Below are 25,859 nucleotides of genomic sequence, written 5' to 3'. Positions count from 1 at the left end.
AGCAGTGGTTCAGAAGGACGGGCCCCTCCCAACTTTTTAAAACTTCTGCTTGGTGTCTTAGGACAACACGGCTCTTCCCACCCTGAGAAAATGCCAGGGGCTCTGTCTGAACCTGGATTTGAGGCTGAGCTCAGTCAAGGGCTTTGACATAGACTCAGACACATTACTCTCTAATTCACATCCCAGAACGTGATGTTCTGAGGTTGGCAGGCATCCAGTAAAAGAGAAGGCTGCAAGACCTCAGCTGTCTCCAAAGAAAGATATGCAGAGAGGGACCCGGCTTCTCATGGGCAGGCTAGTTCTCTGCTGAGGCAGGACTGTGGGTCCAGGACACTAACTGCGCTGCAGCGGGCCACTCAGAACCCCGATGAACAGGAGTCGTCTACCAAACGGGGCAAATAGACTGACACCAGCCTACACCGCACGTGCCTCCTGAGCCACATACCTAGGTAGGGCTGCTGAGGAGGTGGGCAAACCAAGTCAGTGGGAGTGAGAGAGGGGCTGGTTTCCCCGCAGAAGCCTTCAGCGCCCAGCCTACAGCCCAGAGCGATGTCAGAGGAGACAGTGCTCAGCCCTGTATGACTCTTGGGAAGTGGCAGCTGAGGACTAGCTTGCCCTGAGTTTCTGCACTTCCACCTCACCTGGGGTCTGGCTGGGCACCTAGAGCTCAGCCACCTAGAGCTGAACCACAGTGCTCATCACCCTGTGGGCACCTGCCTCCCCTTCAGGCGGGGACCTTGCTTCCCTCAGTGCCCAGCAGGCAGCCTGGGACTTCTTAGATGCTCAGTGTTGAAGAGATTGGAGAGAGGTTATAAGCAAGCTCTAATAAAATAGTAAGGGCTGGACAAGAGACAAGGAGTGACAGCCTCTCTGTTCCCTTTAGGAGGGTTCCCTCCACTGATGTAGCTGGTCTACCTGGTAACCGACAGAGGAATGAGCCTCCTCTGGTTGGAGGCCTGGGACTGCTGAGTGGTCCCCGGGGTTTCTAGGGAGCCTATTGCATGGTATGTCTGCACAGCTAAGGGATGTACGCACACGCGTAGATGTGCACACAGATCTGAGTGGTTCTCATCCCTGGGGATACATGGAAAGTAAGGGCTCCATTCCGAATTCTCACTCTCGTTAAGAGCTGCCTCCTGAGATCAAACATAAAATTCATGGAAAATAAGCAGTTGTCGGCACATCCTATCAGAAATGAAATTAGCAATGTGATGACAAACCCAGAACTAATAGGTTCTGACAGGGTTTCAGAGGGGTCCCTGATTCACCCGGGATGCTTAGAAGGTGAACCCGCCAATGGCATGGTCCAAGCCCCGATCACCGTCTTTTATTTTCCTTTTCTTTTCTCTCACCTCAAGACAAAGAACATTTAAAGGGGCAGATGATGGTTTTAACTTATGACTTTAACAAATGAAGGAATTAGTTTGCCAAACTTCTGCCTCCCAATCTCCCTAAGGCTGTGTGCATGAGGCTTTTGGATCTCACCTATGCAGCTGGAGTGGGAGGGTGTGGGAGTATGTGAGGGTGTGTGCATGCATGCCCCTGCCTACCTCTGCTCAAGGGGGCCAGGGTGTGCCTAAGACAGAGCACTCTACAGTGATACTGTTGAGATGTCTGTAATTTGTGTGTTAGACCTGCAAGGATAAGAGGGCTGTTGGTCAGGGAAGACACTCTCTGGCTACAATCTGGCCCCAGCCCCTTCTGTTTGTCCTCCCCATTCCATTGCAAGTCTGATGGACCTCTCCCCCTCCCACATGATGTGGGAAAGTCGGTGACCAAACTGACATTTGAAGTGCACGTCTCTTTTCCAACTGATACCTTTGAAGTGTGACACATTTTGGACTATGAACTTGAAATCCTGGATATTCTTAAGAAAAAAAAATGAAGAGGAGAACGAGACAGCATTTGTGGAGGGACATGTCAGCACTACATGCAGAAAGGAAGGACAGAACAAACAGCACACCAAGCCATGTGCACCCCCAGTGCAGCCTGTGACAACTCCTTCTTTCCTTGGCGCCATGCTGGACAGGGATCACTGCTGCAGGCGGGATGTTGCTGGCAGCACTGGGGAGCGGTGCAAGTTGCCAAAATATCTTACAAGTTGGAAGGACCCTGAAGATGGCTTTGCCCAAACAACAGATGCCAGCCAGATGCAAAGGGTAGGCCAGCTCTTACCCTGGGCTGCACATTCCAACTGCCCGTGGCTGGCTCTTTTGCAGAATCTGTTGCCCAGTTCCCATGCCAAGGATTCTTATCTCCTTGGACTGGGGTATGCCAGAGTGTTGGTAGTTTTAAAAGCTCCCAGGTGATTCTAAGGTGCTGCTTGAATAGGGAACTACAGTCCTAAGCCAGGATAAAGCTGGGCACATCTTCAGATGGTCACTTACATCAACAAATTCCTTTTAGTCTGGATGAGTCATACAGAGGGGAGCCCCTAGAAAAGCGCACTCAAGCTGTTACAGCTGAGCAGTGGGTTCTTTTGGATCTGATGAGGGCTCAGTACCCAGATGATGCAAACGGGTTAACTGCATCTCCATCTTGCCCACAGAGGATGGAGGAGGCTTGGAAACACAGCAGGCTTTGGAGGCTGTGGTTGGAACATGGGTGAGTGGATGCCCTATGTGATTCTGGGATGAATGACAGAATGCCCTCAGAGGCTGAGAGTGGGAAAGGGTTCACTCCCTGGGTAGTTTTCCAAAGAGAGCCAACAGGGCTGAGTGGTCAGTCCTCAGTAGAAGGGATTCCAGCACCATCTCTGGGCTTGGGCTGGAGGCTCTCAGCAGCTCCTTCCAACCCTGAGGGCCACTGTCTTCAGCTGGGAACCCCACAGGGAGAAGGACCTCAGCCCCAGAAGGCCAAACTGTATGCCTGGGTCCAGAAGTCTCCTTAGATCTCGGGGGTGCATCTGATGTCCCCCTCAGCCCCTTCTCACAGGGTTCTCAGGAAGGCTCTTGAGATGCAGATTTTGGGTTAGCCCCCAGCAAATATAGGAGCCAAACAATCCCCGAGCTTCCCAAGTGCAACCAAGGACACCAGTCTACACTTGCTGTATTAATCCCCCTCTCTTCCCAGAAAGGCTTAGATGATGTGGTTTTCCACTCCAGAAAGGAAGCAAACCAGTTAACTCAAGGCATTCTGGAGAACCAGCTCTTTGGGGGTGGTGGTGGGGGAGAGCCCCTTCCAGCTACATCTGACCTGGCACATAACACTTCTGGGAAGGAGGGCTTTTGTATATTTTGTATATGGGAATACTAAGCCTGTGTCCAGAAATCAGTGACCTGGTCCCCAGAACAGGGCTGGCACCTGGAAAAGAGGGGTGAACCACCAGAAGCTGAGTACAGCTGTCGGTCACCAGGTCAGAGACCACTACTGGTCCCTGGGAGGGAGCTCCTTGCTAACTTTTCACATGCTCTTCCGTAAGTAAGAACAAGGTAGTCATGGCTTCTACAAAAGCATTTGGCCTCCCCAGCAATAATGAGAGTGGGAAAGGACGCAGTGCTGGCAACAGCCACTGCCCAGGTTAGGGAGAGTGGGGTGCTGGGTCATTTTACCATTCGAGGAACCAATAGGCATCCAAGGGTGAGCAAAGACGAGCCTGCCAGTCATCATCTGACATTTTAGCAGCTTGATGATGTTATGACCAGATGGGAAAAGGCAAATCCATGAGAGCCATCAAACCATTGTCAGAGCAAGGGATGCGGGAGATACATGGGCAGGGGGCAGCAGGAGGGGGCTAAGAGGGCATCAAGCAGGACAACAGAAAGGGCCATCCAAAATGTTTTTGCAAACAGTACAAACGCAAGCGAGATTTCTCATTTGCAGGCCAGATCAATTATTTTTGAAGATGATGCTGGCAAACGTGACTGGCCAAGATGGCCCTGGCCCAGACCCCAGGTGGAGACTGAGACCCAGGGGCTGGGAAACAATTTAGATGACCACAACCCACAGACAGCACACCCTGTGAAACTCAGTGAAAACCAAAGGTGGGGAAACCACAAACAGGTACACAGTCTTTAAAGTGCTTTTGCTTTAACAACGACATCACCGTATATATGTTTATATATACTTGCCGCTATAATTTTCTAAAAATAAAACCAACATGAAAATCAATTAGGCAACAGAAAAGAAAGATCAACAGAGGTTGGGGGAGAGAGCACAGCAAGTTAAATATTGCAAAAAATGATGACTTATCGCAGCTAAAAACAGCCAACATGGACAAAGGATGTTCAAGATGAGCTGACCCAGGAGGGGGTAAGGCCAGCCCAGGGATAGGAAGTATGTTGCTCCTCTGGGGAACCTGGCATGTGTGGGAGAGGAGGCTAGAAGAATTAACAGCTCCACCATTAATAGTTATACCATCAGACATTAGGGACATGCAGTCTCTCTTATCTTTGTGTTCATAACTGACCCAACTGTACATGCCTAGGACACATGTGTTAAAAGACTAAATAAATGAGAAGGCAGCTTTGAGCATTTGCTCTCTACTGTGGCCCAGCCCAGAACTGCTGAACTTCCCAAGGGGTTCTATTGGCCTGGGGCGGACAGCTGGTTTGCCACCAGCCGAGGGAGCTTTTGTCTCGGGCTATATCTGACCAGGGAAAAACTCACTGACTAGAAAATGGTATGAGAATGGTCACTCGTGTGATTTTGAAAGTCTGACTGAGTGCTAGAAATGGGCCCAATGAAAGCCTGTTTTGTGCAGACACCCCAAAGTCAAACGCTAACTAGAAAGTTCAGTGTGGGTTTTTGTACCACTGAAGCTACCCCTGACACATGAAGAAGGATACGTCTGAGAGAGACACTGCTGAGCAAGGCGGGGGCACAGGGGATGGGCATGGTGTGCTCCTGTCCCCAGCATAGGGAGGGGCAGCCAGAAAGCTGGGTACGTGCTGTCAACCGGAGGGCACTAGCGCCACGCCCCACTAGCCAACGGGGAGGGGGAGATGAGGCACTGGAGAGCTGGCTTGTTGGCTCAGTGAACAAAGCTCGGCCACATCCTGGTACCCAGAAACCCAGCATTTATGCTCACTGCCTGCACATCCCATTCAGCACAGAGCACTCCAGGGAGACCTACTGGAAGTACAGTTTATTCTATTTTCATTTCCATTATAGACCATCTCTGACTTACACAGGGGTCTGTGCCAGAATTTTCATATAAGTAGACTTTGATGAAGGTTTTAACTGCTTTACATCGGGAGATGGTTAAGCAGACAGATGTCTGGTCATAAACTCAGGAGAGAGCCCATGGACAGCCCAGTTAGGGTCCTGCTGTTCTGACATTAGCAATAGACTGTTTTATAACCAAGCATAATTTACACATTATGAATGACAATTTTGTAACTGAGTTACGGAATATTTCACATAAAGTGGAATTTACCTACATCGGGGCTCACAGGGGCTGGGGGATATGGCCCCCGGGGTCAAGGAAAACACCACTTTGTCACGGCATGGACTGGGGTGCTGTGAGGCATACATCACACTCTCGTGGATAGGTCTTAACAATCCACTTCACTTGTTAATGGCCTGGTATTTCCCTAATACTTTAAGTTATGTAGCAAGTATTTTCACAAACACTACATCAGTTTATCCCCCTGACATACCTCTGAAGCAGGAAGGGCAGATATCATTTGCCCTAGCTGGTCCATGGGGGAACTGAGGCCTGGGTCCAACAAATCAATTTTGAACCAGGACCAGAATTCTCAGGTTTTTAGGCTTAGCTTGGCCCCAGAGCAGTGGCATAAAGAGACACTGCACCATCCTTATTTGAAACAGGCTGTCTGGACACCAGGATGGGCGGTACAATCCTGCAGATGTCAGCCAGGCAGAGCAAGGAGGCCCCTTCCCAGCCAGGGGTGGGGGAGGAGGGCAGGGCTGGCCACAGGAGCAGAAAGCCAACACCACAAAGCAGCCCCACCCCATGCTCCATTCATCCCTGCCACAGGCTCTACACACCTGGGGCACACACAGGACACCCACTAAGACTTGCTAACAAAGTAGAACAGACCAGGTGAGCAGAGCCATTTCTGCCTGCCTTAGGCCCTTCTGGTTCAGGCCTGGGTTAGATCCAAGAACTGTTGGCAGGGGGCAGTGCTCCCCTTTCCTGAGCCTCTTAATTTTGAAGGAGGGTCCTTAGGATGCTTCTGGGAGGTTGGGGGGCAGTCACTCCACCTGCCACACTGCCACTGCACTTGTTTCCTTATTAAAGGGTTTGATCAAGTGCAACAGAGGAGAATGGACACCCTCTCCTCATACGCACTCAGGCCTCCTTCCCCTGGTCCATGAGATCACCACCGTTCAGGGGGCCAGGACACGGGGTACTCCCTAGTGTCAGTAGTCATACTCAGAGGTACACACAATAAAGAGGAGGACAGCAGTGGCAGCAGCCACGTGTTCATGGAGTGGCTGTGAAGCTTCCCCCTGTGCCTTCACAGAACCATCGTGGGTACCAGGGCACACGTTATGAACGCCATTTGGCAGATGGATAAACTGAGGCACAGAGCAGTCAGGTGCCCGGCCAGTGTCACCCAACTAGTGAGTGATAATGTTCACATGCTCATGGAAGTTCACTCCTGGCCCTTCACGGGATCCTAAGAACTTCTTTCTAAAATCATGTTTGGTTCCAAAATGGTCACTCTAAATTTCCCAATTTCCCTCTCCACTCTTTTTCAGGGACAGGGGATGGGGCAGGGGAAGGGAGGCTACAAAACGTTCTTTGTCTTTCCAAAAAAAAAGGTGTGCCGGAATTTCTGGAGTGTGGAGAGACCCACGGATAAGGTTTCTAGGCTCCTGAGCGTCAGACTTAACAAAAACAATCACGTCACAGGACACAAAGTTTGCTACTTACATTCACTTCAGTTATAGCAATATCAACGACGCTACCAACAACAATTAAGGCATCAAAAGTGTTCCATGCATCAGTGAAATAGTGCTGTTAGGGCAAGCATTCAGAAGCCACAGAGGAGAGGAAGCACAACAGGAAAAAAGAAGAAAAGGACAGTGTTATAAATAGAGAACATTCTAGCATTATGCCACCCGGCTACGTGAAAAAAAAAAAAAAAAAAAAAAATCACCCTGAAACAAAGACGTTATAGGTTCGTCCCTTCGGGTGCCGCTGCTGACACAGCAAATCAAAACAAGTGCAGACGCCTGTCTCGCCCTGCCTACCAGCCGCTCGGGGAACGCGGCCTGAGCCGGCCCTCCGGAAGGTGCTCTGTGTCTGCAAAGGCCTGGGGTCAAGCTCTACCCTCACAAGCCTCCGGTCCGCAACTCTCGGGAGGAAATGCCTGGTTTTAGATCGAGTGAGGTTGGGGCCTGTGACTTGTCCAGGTGATGCCAGTGCGGGGCGGGGCTGGGGGGGAGCGGAATGTGCAGACAAGAGAGAGGACACGAGGCGGGCGGCCACGGCGGGCGCATACTCACGTCGGCTTCGCTGAGGGCCACGTCTATTATGCTGCCGATTACGATGAGGGAGTCAAACGTGTTCCAGGCGTCACTAAAATACCCCTGGACAGAGCAGGCAGGGGGGCAGACGTTGATGAGCACGTAGGAATGAAAACGCCACACGGGTCCCACGGGGACATGGCGGAGGCCCCGCTGTACCCATGGCAACCAGGTGGGGTGGGAGGGCCGAAGGGAGGCCATGGGTACCAGCCGCTGGCGGGAAGGGACACAGACTGGGGGGCACCGGCATGTGTGAGAAAGGGGGCGCACCCACGCACACGCAGGCACGCAGGACGCACGCACGCACGCACACGCAGGCAGAGCGCACGCATGCGCACGAGCTCACGCGCGCCTGTGCAGCGCAGACCCGGGGCCCTAGAACAAGCAGTTTAGCAGGGCAGAGAGCCCTCTGAAAAACCTGCTCTTGCCCTTGGGTTTAGGGCCTAAGGGCAACTTCAAACCCTCAGAGGAGGGTGTGCAACCCTTCTAAGTTGACTACCCTTACACAGAAGGGTCAGCAGGCCCTCCCCCTGCTCCTTCCACAGTTTCTCTCTTCTCCCAATTACAGTGCACTGTGGCTGGGCATTTCGCACATTCTTTCTGTGCTCTTACACCAAAAACCAGTACCTCCTGCTCCTCACCAGTGCAAGGATGATGAAAGGTGTGCTCTGTCTTCACAGAGCCCTTGGCCTCCCTGGGACAGGGGCACAAGTGAGGCACGCAGTCCAGGGCTCAGAGCTGTTGGGTGGGGGTGGGGGAGGTTCATTCTGGTATGCGGGAAAGGGGGCTGTGCGGGAAGCCCACACAGGTCTTAAAAAGGAAAATAGTCAATGGTGTTGATACGCTAAGGCTCCCACTGGCCTTGAGAGAATCCTTGTACCCCAGCTCTCCTCCCTTCCTTTTCCACCCTCCAGGATAGCACGACTCCTTGTCATCTCTCAGAACCACCAGCAGGTTCCTCCCCCTTCTCCTGCTGCCAGGCAATCCCCACCTCCCCACCCCCACTAGGTTTGCCCAAATCCACTTCCTCCTTCAAGGTCAGACCAAATGTCAGCTCCTTGAAGGGGCCTTTTCAGATCCTCCTGCCCCCTGCTCTGCTTCTCATGTGTCCTCATCACGGAATTTAGGGTCTTTGTAGGTTTAACCCACTGAAAGCCCTCTGAGGATAAGTACCATGCTGACTCTTCCGTCTCCTCCTCCACTAGCCCCACTATCTACCAAAAGAGCCTTGAGCCCATTGCTCCACACACTGCAATGCCTCTTTCTTCCACTGACCTAGCATCCTACCATCATTCAGATCATTCTATCTTGCAACAAGCATGGAGGCAAGACGTCCCTATGACCATGACTTATAAATCCGTGTATATCTATGTGGCATACATTTTACATATGCTCTCTTGTAGGCTCAGCATGGTAGGTGCTAAATTCATGCCTGCTGTCTCCTGACACCTCCTGGAAACCCTTGGTCAGAAGTGTGGGAGTGGGCACTACACATAGAGGCTTCTGGTTGTAAGGTCAACAACTCTGTCTGAAAATCAATGGTCTTTTCAAAAAGTTGGAACATGTTTTGGAAATTTTAAAAAAATATCCAGGTCTGAAATCTATAAAAAGGGGCCAAGCATGGTTACAACTGGGTCCACTTAGTGAGGATAAAGAAACCCAGAACAGAAGGTACTTTGAAGTGTCAGGTCCCATGAACTTGTGATCACATGCAGGCCCCAAGAAAGCCACTGTGGAGCCCCGGCCTTTGATGACACCATAGAAAGGGTGCACTCCTAATAACTGGAGGAGGGCTGTTTGTTCTAGTTCCTGTTGATCAATCCAGATACAATTATGGGGGAGCTGTGACACTAATTGATGGTTTGGACTTCAAAAAATTTCATCTTAAATAATGTAAGATTTTCGCACCCAACCTGCGATGACCTCTCACCCACTCCTCACTTCTCCCCTCTTCTGTCACATTGTCTCGCTGACCGCCATCCTCCCAGACGCCTCATCTCAGGCGTCCAACAAGTAAACAAAGGCAGACTGCCTGTACCAACCCTGCTGACCTGTGTACACAAGCCTAATGGGACAAATCTTGATGAATACTACGTTTTGCACTTTCTAGCTTTTCTTTCCAATGCTTCGTGATTCCTGGCTGGCAGACTGGGGCAAGGCCAGCACTCTGAGGGCTAGCCTAGTGCCACTGAGCGTGCTGGTCATGCTGGCCATCCAGGACACAAAGAGCTTGTGCCTGGACCCAAAGGAGTACACTGCTTCCTTCACAGAGAAGTCCTCCTAACACAAAAGTCAGTTGGGTCAAGTGTTGAGCACAGTAGTGGGGGTGGCAGGGTCCCTTATTTACATTGTGTGAGTAGATAACAAACAGGCATTTGACCAGCTGCCTTGTCACAGGCTACTCTGAGGGCCAGATGCTCTCCCTCCCTTCCTGGGTTTAACAGCATCTCCAAAGGAGAGCATGGCAATAGTTCCCATCTCCCCTAGAGAAGGGCTAATGCCTCACTGAGACAGCTGGACACCTGTCACAATCAGACCTCAGGGGTATGCAGAGCAGCTGAAGACTCCAAGTTTCTCCTCCTCTCCGGTCCGGGCACAGGACCAGCCCCTGCCCACAGCTGTACCCCACGTGCTGCTCCTCCCACTATAGTAGGCTGTTCCCCCAAGGCCAAGGATGCCCCCCGCGCACATACTTTGGACTTTAGTCCAGAACAGCTCCTCCTTGCTTTTCCAGAATTATCAGGATTTACCACAAAATCATTCCCATTGGCCTACACACTATCCTCCAGCTGGCCCATCCTGGTCCACTGTGGTACATATGAAATCAAGAGAGGCTTCTCATTTGGGGTCCTGGAACATTTTTGACAATCTTGTCAACTCTCTTCAGAAGATCCCTCACACTCGCAAATTGTGCCCCAGTCCTAGAGGACTCCTGTACTGAAGGTACATACCCCTAATCCAGGCATTGGGGGGCTCAGGCTGATGCGGGGGGCTGGAATCACGGGCTCAGATAAGGTGGCTGTGCCATGGGGCCAACAGAGGCAGAAAATGCCAGGCTCTCTTTCTCCCCACATCTGATTCTCTATTTAGTAGCCTCCTATGTAATCAAATCACTGTCGAATGAGCACGACAGTCCCCCGCCCCTTTCCCACCAAAGCCACCAAGGTGCCTGGGTAACCAGAAGATGAGACAAAGGCTTCTCACAGAGCACCCATCCCTATGCCCTCTCCTCTTGGCCAAAAATGATAGGATCTCCTGCTACTGAATGCCCAGGCTAGGGCCCTCAAACGGAATCAGCAGTCCCTAGCACCAGCCAGAGTCAGCTTTTATTTTTTGTCCCGTCCTACTGGCTTGGAAACACCAAGCAAGTCTGCTGCACGCAATAATCTTCATTTTTCAGAAATAGGTCTGACTTGGAAATTTTAAATCATAAAGCAGACTCATGTAGCCATTAGGGCCAGGAACTTACAAGATTTCCAAGAACTCTGATAGTCTGTCAGTGTCCATGTCACTCCTGATAGTGGGCTCCTGGGAGCAGAGCTGGAACCCCAGCTGGGCTATAACACACAGGTGTGGCACATGCTTCGGGGTGACGTGTGCAGAACAGAAGCCAGAGAAGCAGCCCAAGTCTGGGTTCTTTTGCTTCCTGGAGTCTCTTTCATCTGCAGATCTGAAGGATCCCACAGAAATCACCCACTTTTGTGATTTACCATGGCAGCCAGATCACTCAGAAATTTCTGTCTGGGGCTGTTTGGGCAGTGCTGGACCCAAGAGATGGCCTACAGAACCAGATTTCAGGATACACCATAACTGACTGCTTTCTAACTAGCACAAGACTTTCCAGAGGTCAAGTGGGGGCTTATAGGAAAGCATTCGCGTTTGGCCACTCTACTCTGATCAAATGTCCTGTGACAGAAAATATGCTATGTATCATCTCATGCCAGGAGGTTGCACCTACAGGCTCATCCATTTACGCCTTTCTTCATCCCACCCATCCTTACTGAGTGGCCAGCATGGAGCAGGCATTGTGTGGGACACATGAGACCCAGCCTGTGACCTCAAGCAGCCACTCAGCTGTTAACAGGGAGATCCAGAGAAGTACTGATGAAGACATCACCCAGCAAGCCTCCAGTGGACACGCAGGGGAAGGGAAGAACAGACTTTGGCTGAGCTGGTGGGGACGATGTCACAGAGGATCCCGCATTTTAGATGGGCCTCAGGCAATAGCAAGGCAAAAAAGGGGCTTCCAGATACAGAAGCACGTGCCATGGAAAGGTTTGGCTTGTTAACAGCTGGGAGTGGGGAGCATAGAAGGAATTAGCAGGGAAGCAACTAAGAAACAAGGCAGAAGTTCAAATGGGCCAAGGTTTGGTAGAGGACTTCGAACATGAGACTAAGAAAATTCTCATTTTTTGTTGTTGTTGCTGTTTTCTCATTTGTTTCTTTTTGTTTTTTTCCCTCAGGCAACAGGTGGCTGTACCAGAGTTTTGTTGTGTTAGATGAGCAGAGAGGGTCTGAGTGTGGGAAGGGGAGAGGGGAGATTCAGCAGTCCAAGGAAAGGAAGGGCAGGAGAGGTCTGGATGACAGGGATGGCTGGCGAAGCTCTGGGCCCGTAGGCATTTACCAGGGGAGAAGGGGACCAGGAGAGCACCCCGAGAAACTGTGACCTCGAAGGCACAGGCTGAGCCCACAAGGTCTGGAGCAACGTTCTAGCTAAGGAGAAGAATATTTGGTCTCAAGTATTATTTGGCATTAAAATGAGTCACTTAAAATAGATGTGGTCACTGACAAACTGTAAAGACTACTAAATGTTCTTTCTAGGAAATGGAGGGTGTCCTCCAAAAAGATTGTTAATACTCTGTCAAGAGCCCGTATTCCTACCAGGGGCCCTGGGACAGGGAATGCCATCCCAAGAGGCTGGTGGCACCAATGCCAGTGTCCACTGTGCAGCAACTCTGCACTGGAGGAGCAGAAGGGTGCCGAAATACTCTCCTCTTCCTCCAAACCCAACTACCCTTGACTTCTCCCAAGCCCAGGTGGTCAGGAATATAAATTAGCCATTTTTGAGGTTAGAACCAAGATCAAAATGCAGATCTGGGAACAAAGTGTGGCTATTTGGGGAAAAGCCCACAGCCAAGGCAGCTAACCTGGCCTCGGGTACATGCTGGACAAAGACAGATGGACAAAGAGGAAGAGGGAGTCTTAGCAAACTGGGAGTGCTCTTTATTCCTGCAAGAGCCAGTACTTTCGAGAAGGCCCTTCTTCTTCAGTTTCCCTCCTTGGAGCAAGAGAATTCATTGGAGAAGTCCAGTAGCTTCCCCTGGGAGTACCAGAGGGAAAGGCCAGGAAAGTGGGCTTATCTTACTTCAATTAGGACCTCCCTTTTAAAAGCCTAGGATGGCACAGTCACCTCCAAGTCAAAAGCACAATCCAGAGTGTACAAGGTCAATGTCAGATGGTGGGTTTTCCCTTGGGGAGCAGAGAGAATTCACTCAATGGCCTCCTCGTACTCTTACCTAGAATCTATGCTCAGAACAGCTCTTCCCATGCAGGGGGCAGCCAGCTCCCCAGCTCTGGGTTTCCTGCCTGTGCCTCTCCACCTCAGCCCTCCCTGCTTATGGAGGCGGGATGACCTGACCTGCCGAGTCCACCAACGACTTCTCCCTCAAGGTGTGTGCTCTTGGGAGGCTCCATGTCTCTGGCGAGTCCTTGAATACAGAAGTCCCCATGGTCAGGTTTCCTAACTTCTTTTAGCCCATCCTCCTCACAGTGCCTTATTCTCCATCAGGAAGAATTTTCTCCAACTTGACTTTCTGTATCTGAATGCCAGAACAGCAGCAACCCATCTCTCCTGACAGACGCTGGTGAGCCCCTCACTGTGGATAACACTGTCCCAGGGGGCCCTGAACAGACTCCTCACAGAGCCAAAGGCTTTCCTGAGATGAGACCCATGGGCTAGGGTTTCCATGCAGCCATCTCCTGGAAGAGGCTCCCCTTGGCAGCCTCTACAACCTTGCTCCTCAGTCTGACTGCTGATGAGAGAGGAGGGGGTCTCACCAGCTTCTTGGTGAAACCCTACTCCCCTGGGCTTGCTTTGTCAACCCAGAAGAGAAAAACAAGGACAAGTCGGGAAGCATTTTAAGAAGGGCTTGGTTTCTTGGTGAACGGATTCTCTCCCCCTCCTCAACATAAAATCTGCCTATCCTGGCTTTGGTGAATGCAGAGACCTCATGCACAGAGATGCTCCTACTGCTGTTTGCTGTTTCATGTTATGGAAATATCGTGCTGGGCAAAACAACAAAGCAGCACAATTTATAGCGGAAGTCACTCATTTTAAAACTCTGATCAATCAGTACTGATTAAAAATTAGCTACTCATTTCCCTCCTGATATCACCAGTCTGATCACATGCCACCAAACCCTCCTCCCCGGTCTGATAGCAGCGGTTTACTGTGCAGAAGGGCACATGAGCCCTTGGGTGCACTGGCCTGCTAGTGGGTGCACGTTCACACACGGACACACACGCACTCTCACGCACACATGCCACGGGCAAGTGTGCCTTCTCTTCAGCCCAGAGCAAGCTCTGAAACATTTCGGAGCTTAACCACCAGGCAAGGGAAGACACGGCAAGAGGATCTGGAAACGTTCCGTGGGTGGGTTCCGTGTTGTCTCTCTCAAGTCCTTTTAATGTTCTTACTGGACAACCTTTTTCATCAATCCAGACAAAGATAGTTCAGAGAAGTAAAGGTGACAGGGAAGCAAACCAAAAATCTCAAAAGGAAATTAAGATGGATTTGGAAAAGGAGGAGATGTTTATGTATGTAGATATGGACAAGTCACAGTAAGTTAACATCTGGCCATGCATAAGGTGCCAAATTTGACCCCACTGCAATCACCCCAAGTGATCACTTACAAGTGTCCTTTCTTTTTGGTCCACAAAGATCTGATAAAGATTGCATAAAAATTAATTCAAATTAAAGAAAGGAACAGCTTCGGGTTAGAATTCCAAGGAAATTCAGAGTATGCGAAACCATCCTCTCATAATCCGACTCTCAGTAAAACCAGCGTTTTAGGCCCAAAATGCCTTATAGATGAACCAACAACCGGGTCCCCAGATTCTGTCATATACACAAACTGAGAGTTTGGGAGCTTTGCTAGCAAAGAAGCCAAGGGTCCAATGTCCCCCAGCTCAGCCCAGATTTGCTGCTCCATCTACAGTTTTAGAACGAGGGGACATCGAGACTTGATGATGATGGTGGTGGCGGTCACAGTAACAGTACGGACATGTCCGCAGCATGTCACTGCGTGGTGGCACTCTTCTAAGCATGGCACAGATAGTGATTCCTCACCCCTCCCACCCGCCTTGTGAAACAGGGCTGGTAGTGTCCTCGTTTTACAGGGGAGGAAAATGCAGCACACAGCCATGAAGGAACCCACTCGCATCAGCAAGTGGGTAGTATGGGTTTGGATCCAGAGCTGGATGCACTCTTCGCCTCTGTTCTGCCAGCCCTGGGACAGGGTCTGCTCCCTCCCGAGAGCGACATGATATGCTGACTAGTCCAACAGTGTTTAACAATTTCATGTCTTATTTTGTCTTAAACTCAAGTGACATTTCTCTAAGTCAAATAAATGGTAAGAGCTCTCCAACCGGTAGAACTTTCCATAAAGGGTGAAAAAGAAGCTGTAGACCAAAGACAAAAAGAACCAAGGTCTTTCTCCTGGAAACCTAAGAGTCAAATTGAGGCTGAATTCTTTCTGATGGGTTCTGTTAAAGCAGTTTCTCTAGTGCTCGAGCAATGAGGCCAGGTTCCCTGACACAGCATGATGAGCTCTTCTAGAGACAGAAAACCCACTTCAAGCCCATCTCCATTCTACAAATCCCCAATTCTGCCCCTCCTTCTTTTTCTCAGAATTCTTTTCATGAGGTTTTACTCTGTAGTTTTGTTTTCCCATATGTACTCAGATGCTCTAATCAGATTTGAACGTTCTCAGGTGATAACCTAGTTATTGGCCAGAACAGTTCAGTGTCCCTCAGTAACACAAGACGAACACGAAGCCTGTGCTTCTCTGGGGTGATTCGGCAACAGCCTTTGAGAAATAGGTTCAGAGACTCACCTTAGGTTTAAATGCGATGACTTTCAAAACCATCTCGACGGTGAACACCCCCGTGAAGACCATGTTCAGGATGTCCATGGCGTCATTGAACATCTTGGACTGCTCGTAGTGCTGTGGGCGAAGGCAGAGGCATGGTTCTCAGGGGCCTGGCCCAGCCGGCCTCATGAAAGGAGGCTCCCCAGCCCCCTGCTGCCTGCAGGCATCCACCCTCTGCTTGGACATGGAGGCAACCTCCACTGGTTCCAACGGCACATGGTCAACTCACCACAAAGCACAGGGGGGCCTTGACGAATGAGGATGATTGGAAGATGAAGGGGAAAGACATCCATTTCCTCTGCTCAGGATGAAGGGATTCCCACCCTTCCTCCCAGCAGGGGTTCTGTTCAGGGCCTTGACTCACGCACAAGGCAGAACCCACCCAAATGCCTTTGACTAAAGACAGGATTTGGTTGGGGATAAATCTGATGCCATTTAGGTCCACTTTGTTCAATAGAAGGCAGTAACATCTTGACCTCATACTTTCTCCTGCTCATTCATAAAGACTTAATTTGAAAAACATGCCAGAGAATGTATCTCTGGTGGCTTTCAGATCCATTTTCCAGACAGCACTGGGAGCTGGTTTGATTTACTTAAGTTCTTAAAGTCAGTGCAGGAAGTGGATCTGGACCTTGGCCTTTGCTTCTGTCCTAGGGCAGTATCAACTTCACAGCATAACTGCTGGAAATGCTCACTGTTAATATCAAATTGGCCAACTGAAAGGAGTCACATCCCTTGGCCCCAGGGTGCCGAGAGGTAGCTATAATACAGGCTAAACTCTTCTCCATGAGCTGGAAGATTCTCCACCACCATCCTAACCATTCTAAGAGCTCCCTGCAGACAGGGACATGGCTTATGTTTTGTTTTTCAACACTGGGCGTTCACTCTGGGTTGGACCCAGCGCCAAGTGCCTGGGGTGAGTCATCCAGCGCAAACCTGCCCTCAGACTAGGTATGAGAGATTTCCCATTTTGTCAGTGAAGAAAGCAAGGCTCAGGGGACTTAAACTGCCTTGCCAAGATGGCCCAGCTGGTAAGGAGTAAAGGCAGGATTGCCACGCCTTTCTGCCCTACTCCACACAGACCCAGCTTTAGTCCTTAAATGCTCCCCTGCTTCAGGGGCCCACAGGAAGTGCTGATAGAATTGAATGCCAGACTCGGGCTCCACGGGAATGTCACCTATGGTCGTGCGGTACAGACAGTCTCTTAAAACAAAAGAGCCATCTTAAATGCCTACCGTGAGAACCGTTAGCCAGAAGGGGGCTCTGGCCAGACTACAGCCCAGACTCATCAGAAAATCAAACCCACTCTCATGTGAGAGGGCGGCACTCGGCCCTCAGAACTGGGGGCAGGGGGCTGCGCAGAAGGCCCAGACGTGACCCCCGCGGCTGTCCCCATTTTTACCTGCATGGCCAAGCAGAGTGTGTTGAGCATGATGAGGACAAACATCATGTATTCGAAAGGCGAGGAGTTCACCACGTACCAGAACTTGTACTGGTAGGGGTTTTTGGGGATGTATCTCCGCAAGGGACGTGCCTTCAAGGCGTATTCGACACACTGACGCTGCAACGGGCAGAAAAGAGCAAGGAGGGGTCCTGAGCACATCCACGGGAGGAGGACGCTGGTCTCAGCTGCTCCGCGAGGGACTGTGGACCGGGGAGAACCATGACAGCACCCCCCGCGGGCACCACCCTGTGTCACTGGCCGCAGGCCCCTAGCTCTGCACCTCCTCGGTTCCTCACAGCAACCTGGGGGGTGGGTAAGAGGAGCACCCGGTGTGCCTCCATTTTCCTTATTAAAAGAGATGTCCAGACTGGGAAGTGCCTTGCCTGAGGCCCTGCAGGCAGAAGCAGAGGACTGAGGCCTGACTCCGGCCTCTTCCCTGCCTTTTCTCTATACCAGCGTTGTATTGTGCCTGCAGTTCTGCCCAGGGCCACCTCGAGGAAAGGAAGCCAGCGAACAAGAGGCACAAAAACCCCTCCAGAGCCCAAGGGGCTGGGCTCACTCCCCAAGACTCGATCCACAAGACACATGTCTTGGGAGCCAGACTGCAGTAACCACACGTGTCTAATGGTGAACCAGCTGTGTGTCTCCCTGGGACCTTCTGAGACTCTGGAACTTGTGGTAGCAATGATGGCCAGAGCACTGTCCTTCCCGCTCACTCTGGGGCAGAGGCTGTTCCGTCCTTTGCAGGCCGGCGGGAGCCTCCAGCTCCTTCAGCTCAGCCAATGGCCTCACTTGCTCCTAGACCCAGACCCACTCCTGGTCGCCTGCTTTGATCCTGGCTCCTGTCTTTAGACAGCCTCCCTCTGTCCAGGATCTAGCCCTGCTGTGACCTCGCATACTGAGTCCAGGACCCCCAGTTCGAACCTGTTCTGGACCTCAAGAGGTCCAGCTCTGGCTCTGTTCTCCGGCAGGCCTGGGCCTCGTCCTCAGATTCTTCCAGGGACTGGGAGGTAGGGGTGGGGGGGGCTGATGAAGAGCCGAGACGGGCTTCCCGCTGACCATCACTGATGGGATCTGAAGGGGTGCCCTGACAAATAAAAGCAACACCTTCCTACGAACCCAGCTGGCCCTGTCCTCACCGCCCCAGTGGGCACAGCTGTAGCTCAAGACTGCCTCAACGCCTCACCACAGCCACTTCCCCACAGGAAGCCCGGGCTGGCAGATGATCCCCACTCCTCATGTCATCATCAAACAGAGGTACTACCGAACCAGGGCCTGGGGGAAGTCCCAGAGCAGACTCTCCATCTTTTAGGGCTGGAAGGGACCCCCAACAGTAACTCTGGGGTGCCCTCAATCGAGAGATGAAAGCAAGCCCGGAGACGAGCAGTTCTCCTGACCACCCTCAATTCTTCATGCAATCAGAGCCAAAGGCACTGGTGCTGTTAGACGGGTTCGAACAAGACAGCAGATAATGAGTGACCCCAGTACAATCTTGGGCCCACGTTTAATGTTAGTAATGCTTCCTGCAGTGGAATAGGTTATTGCTTCCTGAGTCAATGGTTCTCAAGCAGGGGACATTGGGCAATGTCTGGAGAGGTCCTTCAGTTGTCAAAACCTGGGGTGGTGCGTTGTTACTGAAATTGAGGGGGTAGAGGGCAAGGGATTCTACTAAACATCCTCTAAAAGCACAACAGAGAACTATCTGGCCTAAAATGTCAGTAGTGCTGAGGTTGAGGAGATCAGACACGATCCCCTGTAGGACTGTGGGAAGGGCAGTAGGTACTTCCTGATTCTGAGCTATCACTAACGGGATACACCCGCAGACGGTGGCCTAAGCGTTCTCTGATTTCTCATCTGCAGGGTCGGGTAGATTTCACAATGACAGGGTCTGGTCTGTATCTGGAAAGCTCACTCTTCCCAGCAAGGACTCAAATCGGCTGAGAGGGTGCCGTGAACAGGATCTGAGCCCCAGGACAGAGAGCGGGCGCACGCCCTTCTCTGGGCATGGAGGAAGCTGGCCAAAGACAAGCCGCTTCTCTCTTGCTCAAGGGACAGAAGCCCAAACAGTGTGTGACTTTAACCTGATTTTTGTCCAGCTCACAGTTCTTATACTCTTTCTCTCCCTGCTCCTGAAATGTGACGATGACGAAGCCCACAAAGATGTTCATCATGAAGAAAGCCACGATGATGATGTAGATGATGAAGAAGATGGAGATCTCCACGCGGTAGTTGTAGACGGGGCCGACATTCTCTCCGTTCGAGTCGATGGCTTTATACAGCAACCTGGAGAACAGAAGGACCCACTGAGGGCTGCCCCCCACTCAGCCCAAGCGGCCAAACCGTGTGCCTCTTCTGACCCCCTCCGTGGGCCTTGCCTGTCCAGCCCTTCCCCAGGAGCCCACCCAAGCCCCCGCATGCACAGAGGTCTCCTCGAGGAGGCACCCTCCTCGGCTGGCATTAGGCCCAGCTGGCCAGGCACCCAGAGGAGGGAACACCTGAGATACACTTGGTGATTGATGTTCTGAGGGCTGAAAAACACAAGATTTCATGGCGATTCAATAGTGCTCCTTTCTCCTGGCAGGACAGAGGAGGGACAGCATGTCTAAGACATTAGTGGAACTGAAAACTGTACGTATGCCAACGAAGAGAATAAGCAAGCAACCCGGGATTTCCAAAGAACTAAGAGAGGAACCCCAACCTGAAATAGACCCAGAAATTAAATACATACCAAGCAGAACTCTCAAGAGGGTGGGGGGGGGATACTGTAACACCCCAAGTTAAATTCACCCCCACATGGATGTAGACTCCGCACCGCCAAGCCACGCACCCCGAGGTACCCTGTGCCAGCCACTTTCCCATCCAGCTGGAAAGGCAGATACTACAGTTGTCCCTGTCATACGGAAGCTCAGAGAGGGATCTAAGTGACCGAAGTCACACACCTCAGGGGCAGAGTCAGGAGACGAGCCCAGCCACTTTGAGCACCAAGGCCCAGGTCCATGGTCTCCCCTCGGCTTCCACCCTGATTAAGGCACATTGCTGAAAACCCGACTACAGCCAGTGCCTCCGCCAGCAGGAAGGGGCTCACTCCTGCGTCTCTGCTCCCAGACCCATTAATTCCCTCATGAACAAACCCCACCCAACAGTTGTTGCATTGCACAGGATTCTCCTGTCAGTAACCCCAACTGTCCCATGCATCAGAGAGTTCCACCAGCCCCGAGAACCAGCCTGTCCACCTTCCGCCATTCCTCTGGGTGTGGCAACCTGGCATCCGGACTCCGTGTACATATGTACGTTCAGATGGCGGGAGCCGGAGCGGCCATGGGCATTGGAGCAGAGTAACAAAGGCGCAAGAGACTTGCTTTTCGTATTCTAGCTTTTCCCTTCTCGCTGGATTTTTTTTTTTTTCTTTTAAGCTTTACTCATCAAAATCCTAGCCATTCTTCAGAACCCTATTCTGCACATCTCTGATTCAACAGATCCTCCTGCCTGGTCAACTGCTTGAGACTCTGACTAGGTTTGGACCTCGAAGGGAGGAGCATGTCCGGACAACTGCTTCTTCCACGGTGCCTGACACAGCACAGTGCACGGGGCCGGTACCAAACACACCTCTTATGAATGAGCGAGCGAGCGGGTCAGAAATAGCATGTTGGCAGCCATCCGTGGCTGGCACACGTTAGAACTCGGAATGAATGATGGAATGGATGGATGGATGGATGGACGGACGGATGGACGGATGGACGGCTTGGGACACTCTTAGGAGGTTCTCTATACTCACGCAGGCCAGCCCTCGAATGTGGAGACCGTGAACAGCGCCATCATAGCAGAAAGGACGTTGTCGAAGTTGAAATCACTATTTTGCCAGATCCTCTCACGGACCACAGGGTTATCAACATCCCCATCCTTGTAGAGGATGAAAAGCCCCCTAGAGAGGAAAAGAAGTGTGGGTCATCCTGGCTTGACATACAGTCACAGCTACCCCCAGCCCACGTCCCGGCCCCACCGCTGAGCACCATGTGACTTTGTCTTCCTCCTGCTGTGCATTTCTTCTACTCTAAGGTTCCAATAATCATTGAGTACCTACTAGTTTAATGAGCACCCCCCAGAAAAACGAGGCGGCCAGCCAGCATATGCCTGATAACACACGAAACCTACCAAATGATAAACACCTCTCATATGCAAGGGCTCTGAGCGTACACTGAATGATCAGAAGCTCCAGGATGGAGCATTCTGGAAGCTCTGGGAAATAAGCCCAGGTATCCTCTTAACTACATTTTGGTTGTCCTCAAATTCCTTCACTGTGTACTAACAATAGTCCCAGTTTTCTTTCTAAAATAATTCTATGATTTCTGGTACACAATATCTGTCCTTGAGTTTCATTTCTGGAAAGAGACCCATGTCTTTATGTCACAGATGGGGAAGCAGAGACTCAGCGAGACAAGAGAAGGGGTCTTCTGCCTGATGCCATGCCGCGCAGCAGCAAGAGGTGTGCCCCCTGTCCCCGCCTGTGTGGATGGTGGCCCTGGGGTGCACAACCAGTCATGTGCAGCCGGCACACTCTGACCGCACCTTCTGGTGGACAGAAACCCCAAACACATGCAAGAAGTGTGAGCAGCCTTGCTCCCAGCAAGTGCACCCAGACCTCATGGGTGCCATCCCCAAAGGATGGGGAAACATGGACTACCCCACGGTCTTACAGCTCTGGGAAGTGGTTTCGTGTCTATCTTCATGTTCTTCTGGACATCCTGGGATAAGAAACACAGGTGTTTCCCACCTAGTCCCTCCTCTGTCCACTCTTGTGAAGAAAAACATGCCCAAGATGTGGGAGCTGGGAGCGAGGGGTGAAAGGTAGCTGGGAGAACCTGTCAGAAGGGGCGAGCCAGCTCCTGAACGCTAGGGAGTTGACCTTCGAGTTCTGGTTTGGGGAAGAATGGCCCATACAACTGGAGGGAGGGGCTCTCTGGGGTCATTTCTTGTTATTTTAGGTTTGGTGCACACCCCCCCCCCCTTAGAGACTCCATAGCAAACATCAAAAGCCATTTATCCACCCTTTTGGGGGTGATGAAGCTTTGGAACTAGACTGAGGTCACACTTGTACCACAGTGTGATTGTGCGAAATGCCACTGAATTGGACTGTTTAAAATGATTACTTTTATGATATGTGAATGTCACCTTAATAACCACCCCCCCCGCCACACCCAACTCTCCAGCCATGAGCTGAGCACACAAGCCTCTCTTGCAGTCCATGATGAAAATTTCTGAAATGTTAGCACAAAGGGATTCTTGAAACTTTCTGTTCTTCCTCATTGCCCACTCTGGCGTCAGGACACTCACCTGCACTCTTCAGGGTTACTTTTGGCTTCATCTGTACAGCGATAGAACTTCCCCTGCATATACAAGAGACAGGCAGTGAGACGCAGACTCCCCGCCGAGAAATCAGCTAGGCTTTCTGCCAGAAGGCACGTTCCCCCTACCTTGAACAACTGGACCCCAATGCAGGCGAACATGAACTGGAGAAGGGTAGTGACGATCATGATGTTGCCGATGGTCCGGATGGCCACGAAGACGCACTGGACCACATGCTGGGGAGAGAGAGGCCGGGGGAAGGCAGAGGAGGGTTACCCGCTCTGTGCTTTCAGCCTTGGGCTAATCTCACACTGGCCAAGATTTTCCAGGTTTATGTGCATTTTTATATGATTTTCCAACCCTGGGTTCTCTTGCACTCGTTTTTCAGGTCGGTATCTGTGAGGAGTTACCCCTGAGGCATCGTGGCCACCCAGGAGAAGTACCCGTGAGACCAGCCGCCTCCCTGGTCTTCTCCAAAGGGGTTCAGTCTGGGGGTGCCTGGGTGGCTCTGTCATTAAGTGTCTGCCTTCAGCTCAGGTCATGATCCCAGGGTCCTGGGATTGAGCTCTGCGTCGGGCTCCCTGCTCAGCGAGAAGCCTGCTTCTCCCTCTCCCACTCCCCTTGCTTGTGTTCCCTCTCTCACTGTGTCTCTCTCTACCAAATAAGTAAAATCTTTAAAAAAAAAAAAATAAACAAAGTGATTCAGTCTGAAGAAATGCTATGGGGTCTAGCACTACCAGGCACACAGGTCCACAAGGACCAGAGCCCCCCATAAACGGACTCAAGAAAATGCAAAACCTCAGACCTTTTATATGACCTGCATGAGAATAGATTCAAAGACCAAAATAAACACAAGAAAACATTACTAACAATTTTTAAAAGTGATAAAGAGCAATCATATTAAGGAAAATAAATATACAAAGATAAAGAAAGTCATTTGTAAAATACTTTCAGCACTTGCCGGAGGCAGTGTCGCTGGTCAGAGATGTCCTTTCTAGATGTACAACCAGGTAAAAACCCATCAAGCCTCAGTCCAGCTCTGGCCCCAACCAAAGTAGCCCAGCCCAGAGGGCAGAAACCCAGACCTTAAGTCCTTTTGCTCTGTTGATCGCCCTGAGCGGCCGCAGGACCCTTAAAACCCTCAGAATCTTCACGACGGAGATGGCGCTGGATCTGAGGAAAGAGCACAGAACAAAGGTCGTGTTTTACAGTCAGATGAGATGCTCTGAAGTTATTTCAGGTGGTTTTCACTGCAGGACTACTGCCCGTGTGGAGCTGAGCTCACCTCTTGCCGTGACATACACACACACGTGCATGCATGCACACGGGTCTTTCTCTGTCCTGTCCACACTCCAAAGCACTTCCTGAGCCAAGCCCAGGGGCGCTCCCAGAGGCCCTGACTCGGGGACCCAGCAGAGGCACGAGTTAGGAAATCGCTTGGTTCTTTTCACTCCATGTAAACACTAGGTGGTACTTGGCTTTTAGGCTGCAATTTTGGTTGGTGGGGTTTGCTTTCTAAGTTGGGAGACCTGCTCTGTGTGGGGCTTCTCCAGCCTCTGAGGAGTTCACTGTCAGGTGGGAGAGATGCAGTCATCACCTGCTTGGGGGAACGGACAATGGAGGGGATGTGGGACGTGCTGCTAGGAGGGCACATCCTGGGGGAGCCTGGGAGGTAGCACCCTGGGGGGAGGGGCAGGTTAGCTAGACTAAGGGGGAAGGGGCTCCAGGCAGAGAGAGCAGAGTTAGGAAGCCCCAGGCCGAAAAATGCAGATGACCGGGCCCCGCAGGTGGCCAGAACACGTGTTTAGGAGGCAGCAGCAAGGGCTGCAGGGGGAGAGGGCAGGCACACCTGGGAATTTAGGGGGCTGCAAAGATGCTGTGAGAATGTCCCCTCCACCTGCAACTCCTGGCTCCTTCCCTCTGGGCAGTGGTGGGAGGTGAGGACTAACACTTCTGAGGGGGATACAGCCTCCCCATGAACTTGAGCTCAGAGGTTGTAGGTGAACACATGTTCTCATATGGGGTACTGAGGCCAGCACGTGGCTACCCCTGGAGCCTCTGCCCAGGACCCCCCAGGTAGAGCAGGCAGGCAGCCTGCCACTGGGGCATCCCTAGGGCCCTAACTTATAGCCTCTGCCCCCTCCTAGCTGAAAATTGTAGAAGCCAAGAGGAAGGGGTCTTGGAGATTGAGGGAAACCTTCAGGAGCCAAGCTAAAAGGGTCCCCAGAGGCCCCCTCCCCACTCTGAGAATCGAAGTCCTAGACGAACCCGAACCGAGCTAGAACCTGGCTTCCTTCTCTCCCAGTCGAGACTTCACTGTTGAAAGCCAGGATCCCAGAAAGTAATAAGCCCCGCCTGGCAGGGGGCATGGAGAGGAGAAACAGGAGAAAGGATGAGCTGTCCCAACGCTTTCCAGCGTGCACACAAATCACAGTTTCCTGGGTAACTGAAGGTAATTGTTAAAGTGATGCCTAGCCTTTAGGAATCATGTTAAAATTCCTTACATTAACCATCCTGCCCCAGAGTCTTGTGCTCCCACTCCCACCCCAGAGTACTTACTGGATCCCGAATGATACCAGAGACACCCCGACAACCAGCATATCCAGCAGATTGAAATAGTTCCTGCAGAAAGCCCCTTTGTGGAGGAAAGCTCCAAAAGTCGCCATCTATAAACAGAACCATGAGTGATTTACAGATAAACATTTTTTTTCTCCCAGAAGAAAAGAAACCTGGGCTCTTTACAAAACCTTGAGGAAAGTAGGACTTTAGTAACAAGCATGCACTAGGAAGCCAGAAATGTCAACCAACAGGTCTGAGCAACAGAGTATTTGTTCAAAAATGGAAAAGGGGCAGCCGATTTCAGATGGGTTTCAAAAGAAGAGAGCAGTCTGACTCCGTGGCAGCGATGACAAACTGCGTGTGGGAATCCAACATGGGCAGGTCCAAAGAGCCTCCCAGAAGCGTGTGCGTGGCTCCGCTCATTAGGACATCATCGCTGCCCAGATAACTCGGCCGCCCCACAACATGCTGGCTCTGGCCCCTGAGGCCCCAGGACAGCCTCTGTTACCCCAGCATGCCTTCCTAGTGGGGCTAGCGGAAGCACAGGAGCCTGGAGCCCCCAGCCTCTCTGTTCAGAGACTTGCACTGTTTTACCAGGAGGCCCCTGCCTGCTGCCAGTGGGTGGTCCTCAGTGAGACACCCAGTTTAGACGGCACCGCCAGGTCCAGTGACTCCAGCACATGCAAGGGGTGGCCCAGAAGCCGGCACAGGCCTCTTCCCTGGGCAGTCGCCCTGCCCTGGAGTCCCACGCCACATGCACCTAGAGCCCGCACCACGGGGGCTCCAGACAGGGGCCTACCCACAATGCAAAAGGACTTTAGTGAGGAAATTCCCAGAGTAAAAACAGCAAAAGTACACCAAGTTCACTGAGAATTAAAAGAAAGAAAGAAAGAAAGAAAGAAAGAAAGAAAGAAAGAAAGAAA

General features: G+C 51.5%; 1 protein-coding gene across 18 annotated transcripts in view; it reads right to left on the bottom strand.

The window, feature by feature from the left end:
• The window catches only part of CACNA1D (calcium voltage-gated channel subunit alpha1 D), a 292,746-nt gene that overhangs the window by 39,260 nt on the left and 227,627 nt on the right, over window positions 1-25,859 (bottom strand). For 9 of the 18 annotated variants that reach the window (XM_032868323.1, XM_032868324.1, XM_032868310.1 and 6 more), the window contains 10 exons: window positions 24,937-25,043; window positions 23,463-23,550; window positions 22,506-22,613; window positions 22,366-22,418; window positions 20,810-20,956; window positions 19,116-19,317; window positions 16,993-17,151; window positions 15,555-15,665; window positions 7,420-7,503; window positions 6,845-6,928 (listed from right to left, as the gene is read on the bottom strand). In XM_032868323.1, the coding sequence (XP_032724214.1) occupies window positions 6,845-6,928; window positions 7,420-7,503; window positions 15,555-15,665; window positions 16,993-17,151; window positions 19,116-19,317; window positions 20,810-20,956; window positions 22,366-22,418; window positions 22,506-22,613; window positions 23,463-23,550; window positions 24,937-25,043 (1,143 nt within the window). The remainder of the gene's footprint in view (window positions 1-6,844; window positions 6,929-7,419; window positions 7,504-15,554; window positions 15,666-16,992; window positions 17,152-19,115; window positions 19,318-20,809; window positions 20,957-22,365; window positions 22,419-22,505; window positions 22,614-23,462; window positions 23,551-24,936; window positions 25,044-25,859) is intronic. The other 9 variants (XM_032868326.1, XM_032868316.1, XM_032868319.1 and 6 more) reach the window with 2 other exon arrangements.

The sequence above is a fragment of the Lontra canadensis genome, unplaced genomic scaffold (genome assembly GCF_010015895.1).
Source record: "Lontra canadensis isolate GAN:19392208 unplaced genomic scaffold, GSC_riverotter_1.0 scaffold35, whole genome shotgun sequence".
Taxonomy (NCBI): Eukaryota; Metazoa; Chordata; class Mammalia; order Carnivora; family Mustelidae; genus Lontra; species Lontra canadensis.
This window is presented reverse-complemented; position numbering and strand designations above follow the sequence as displayed.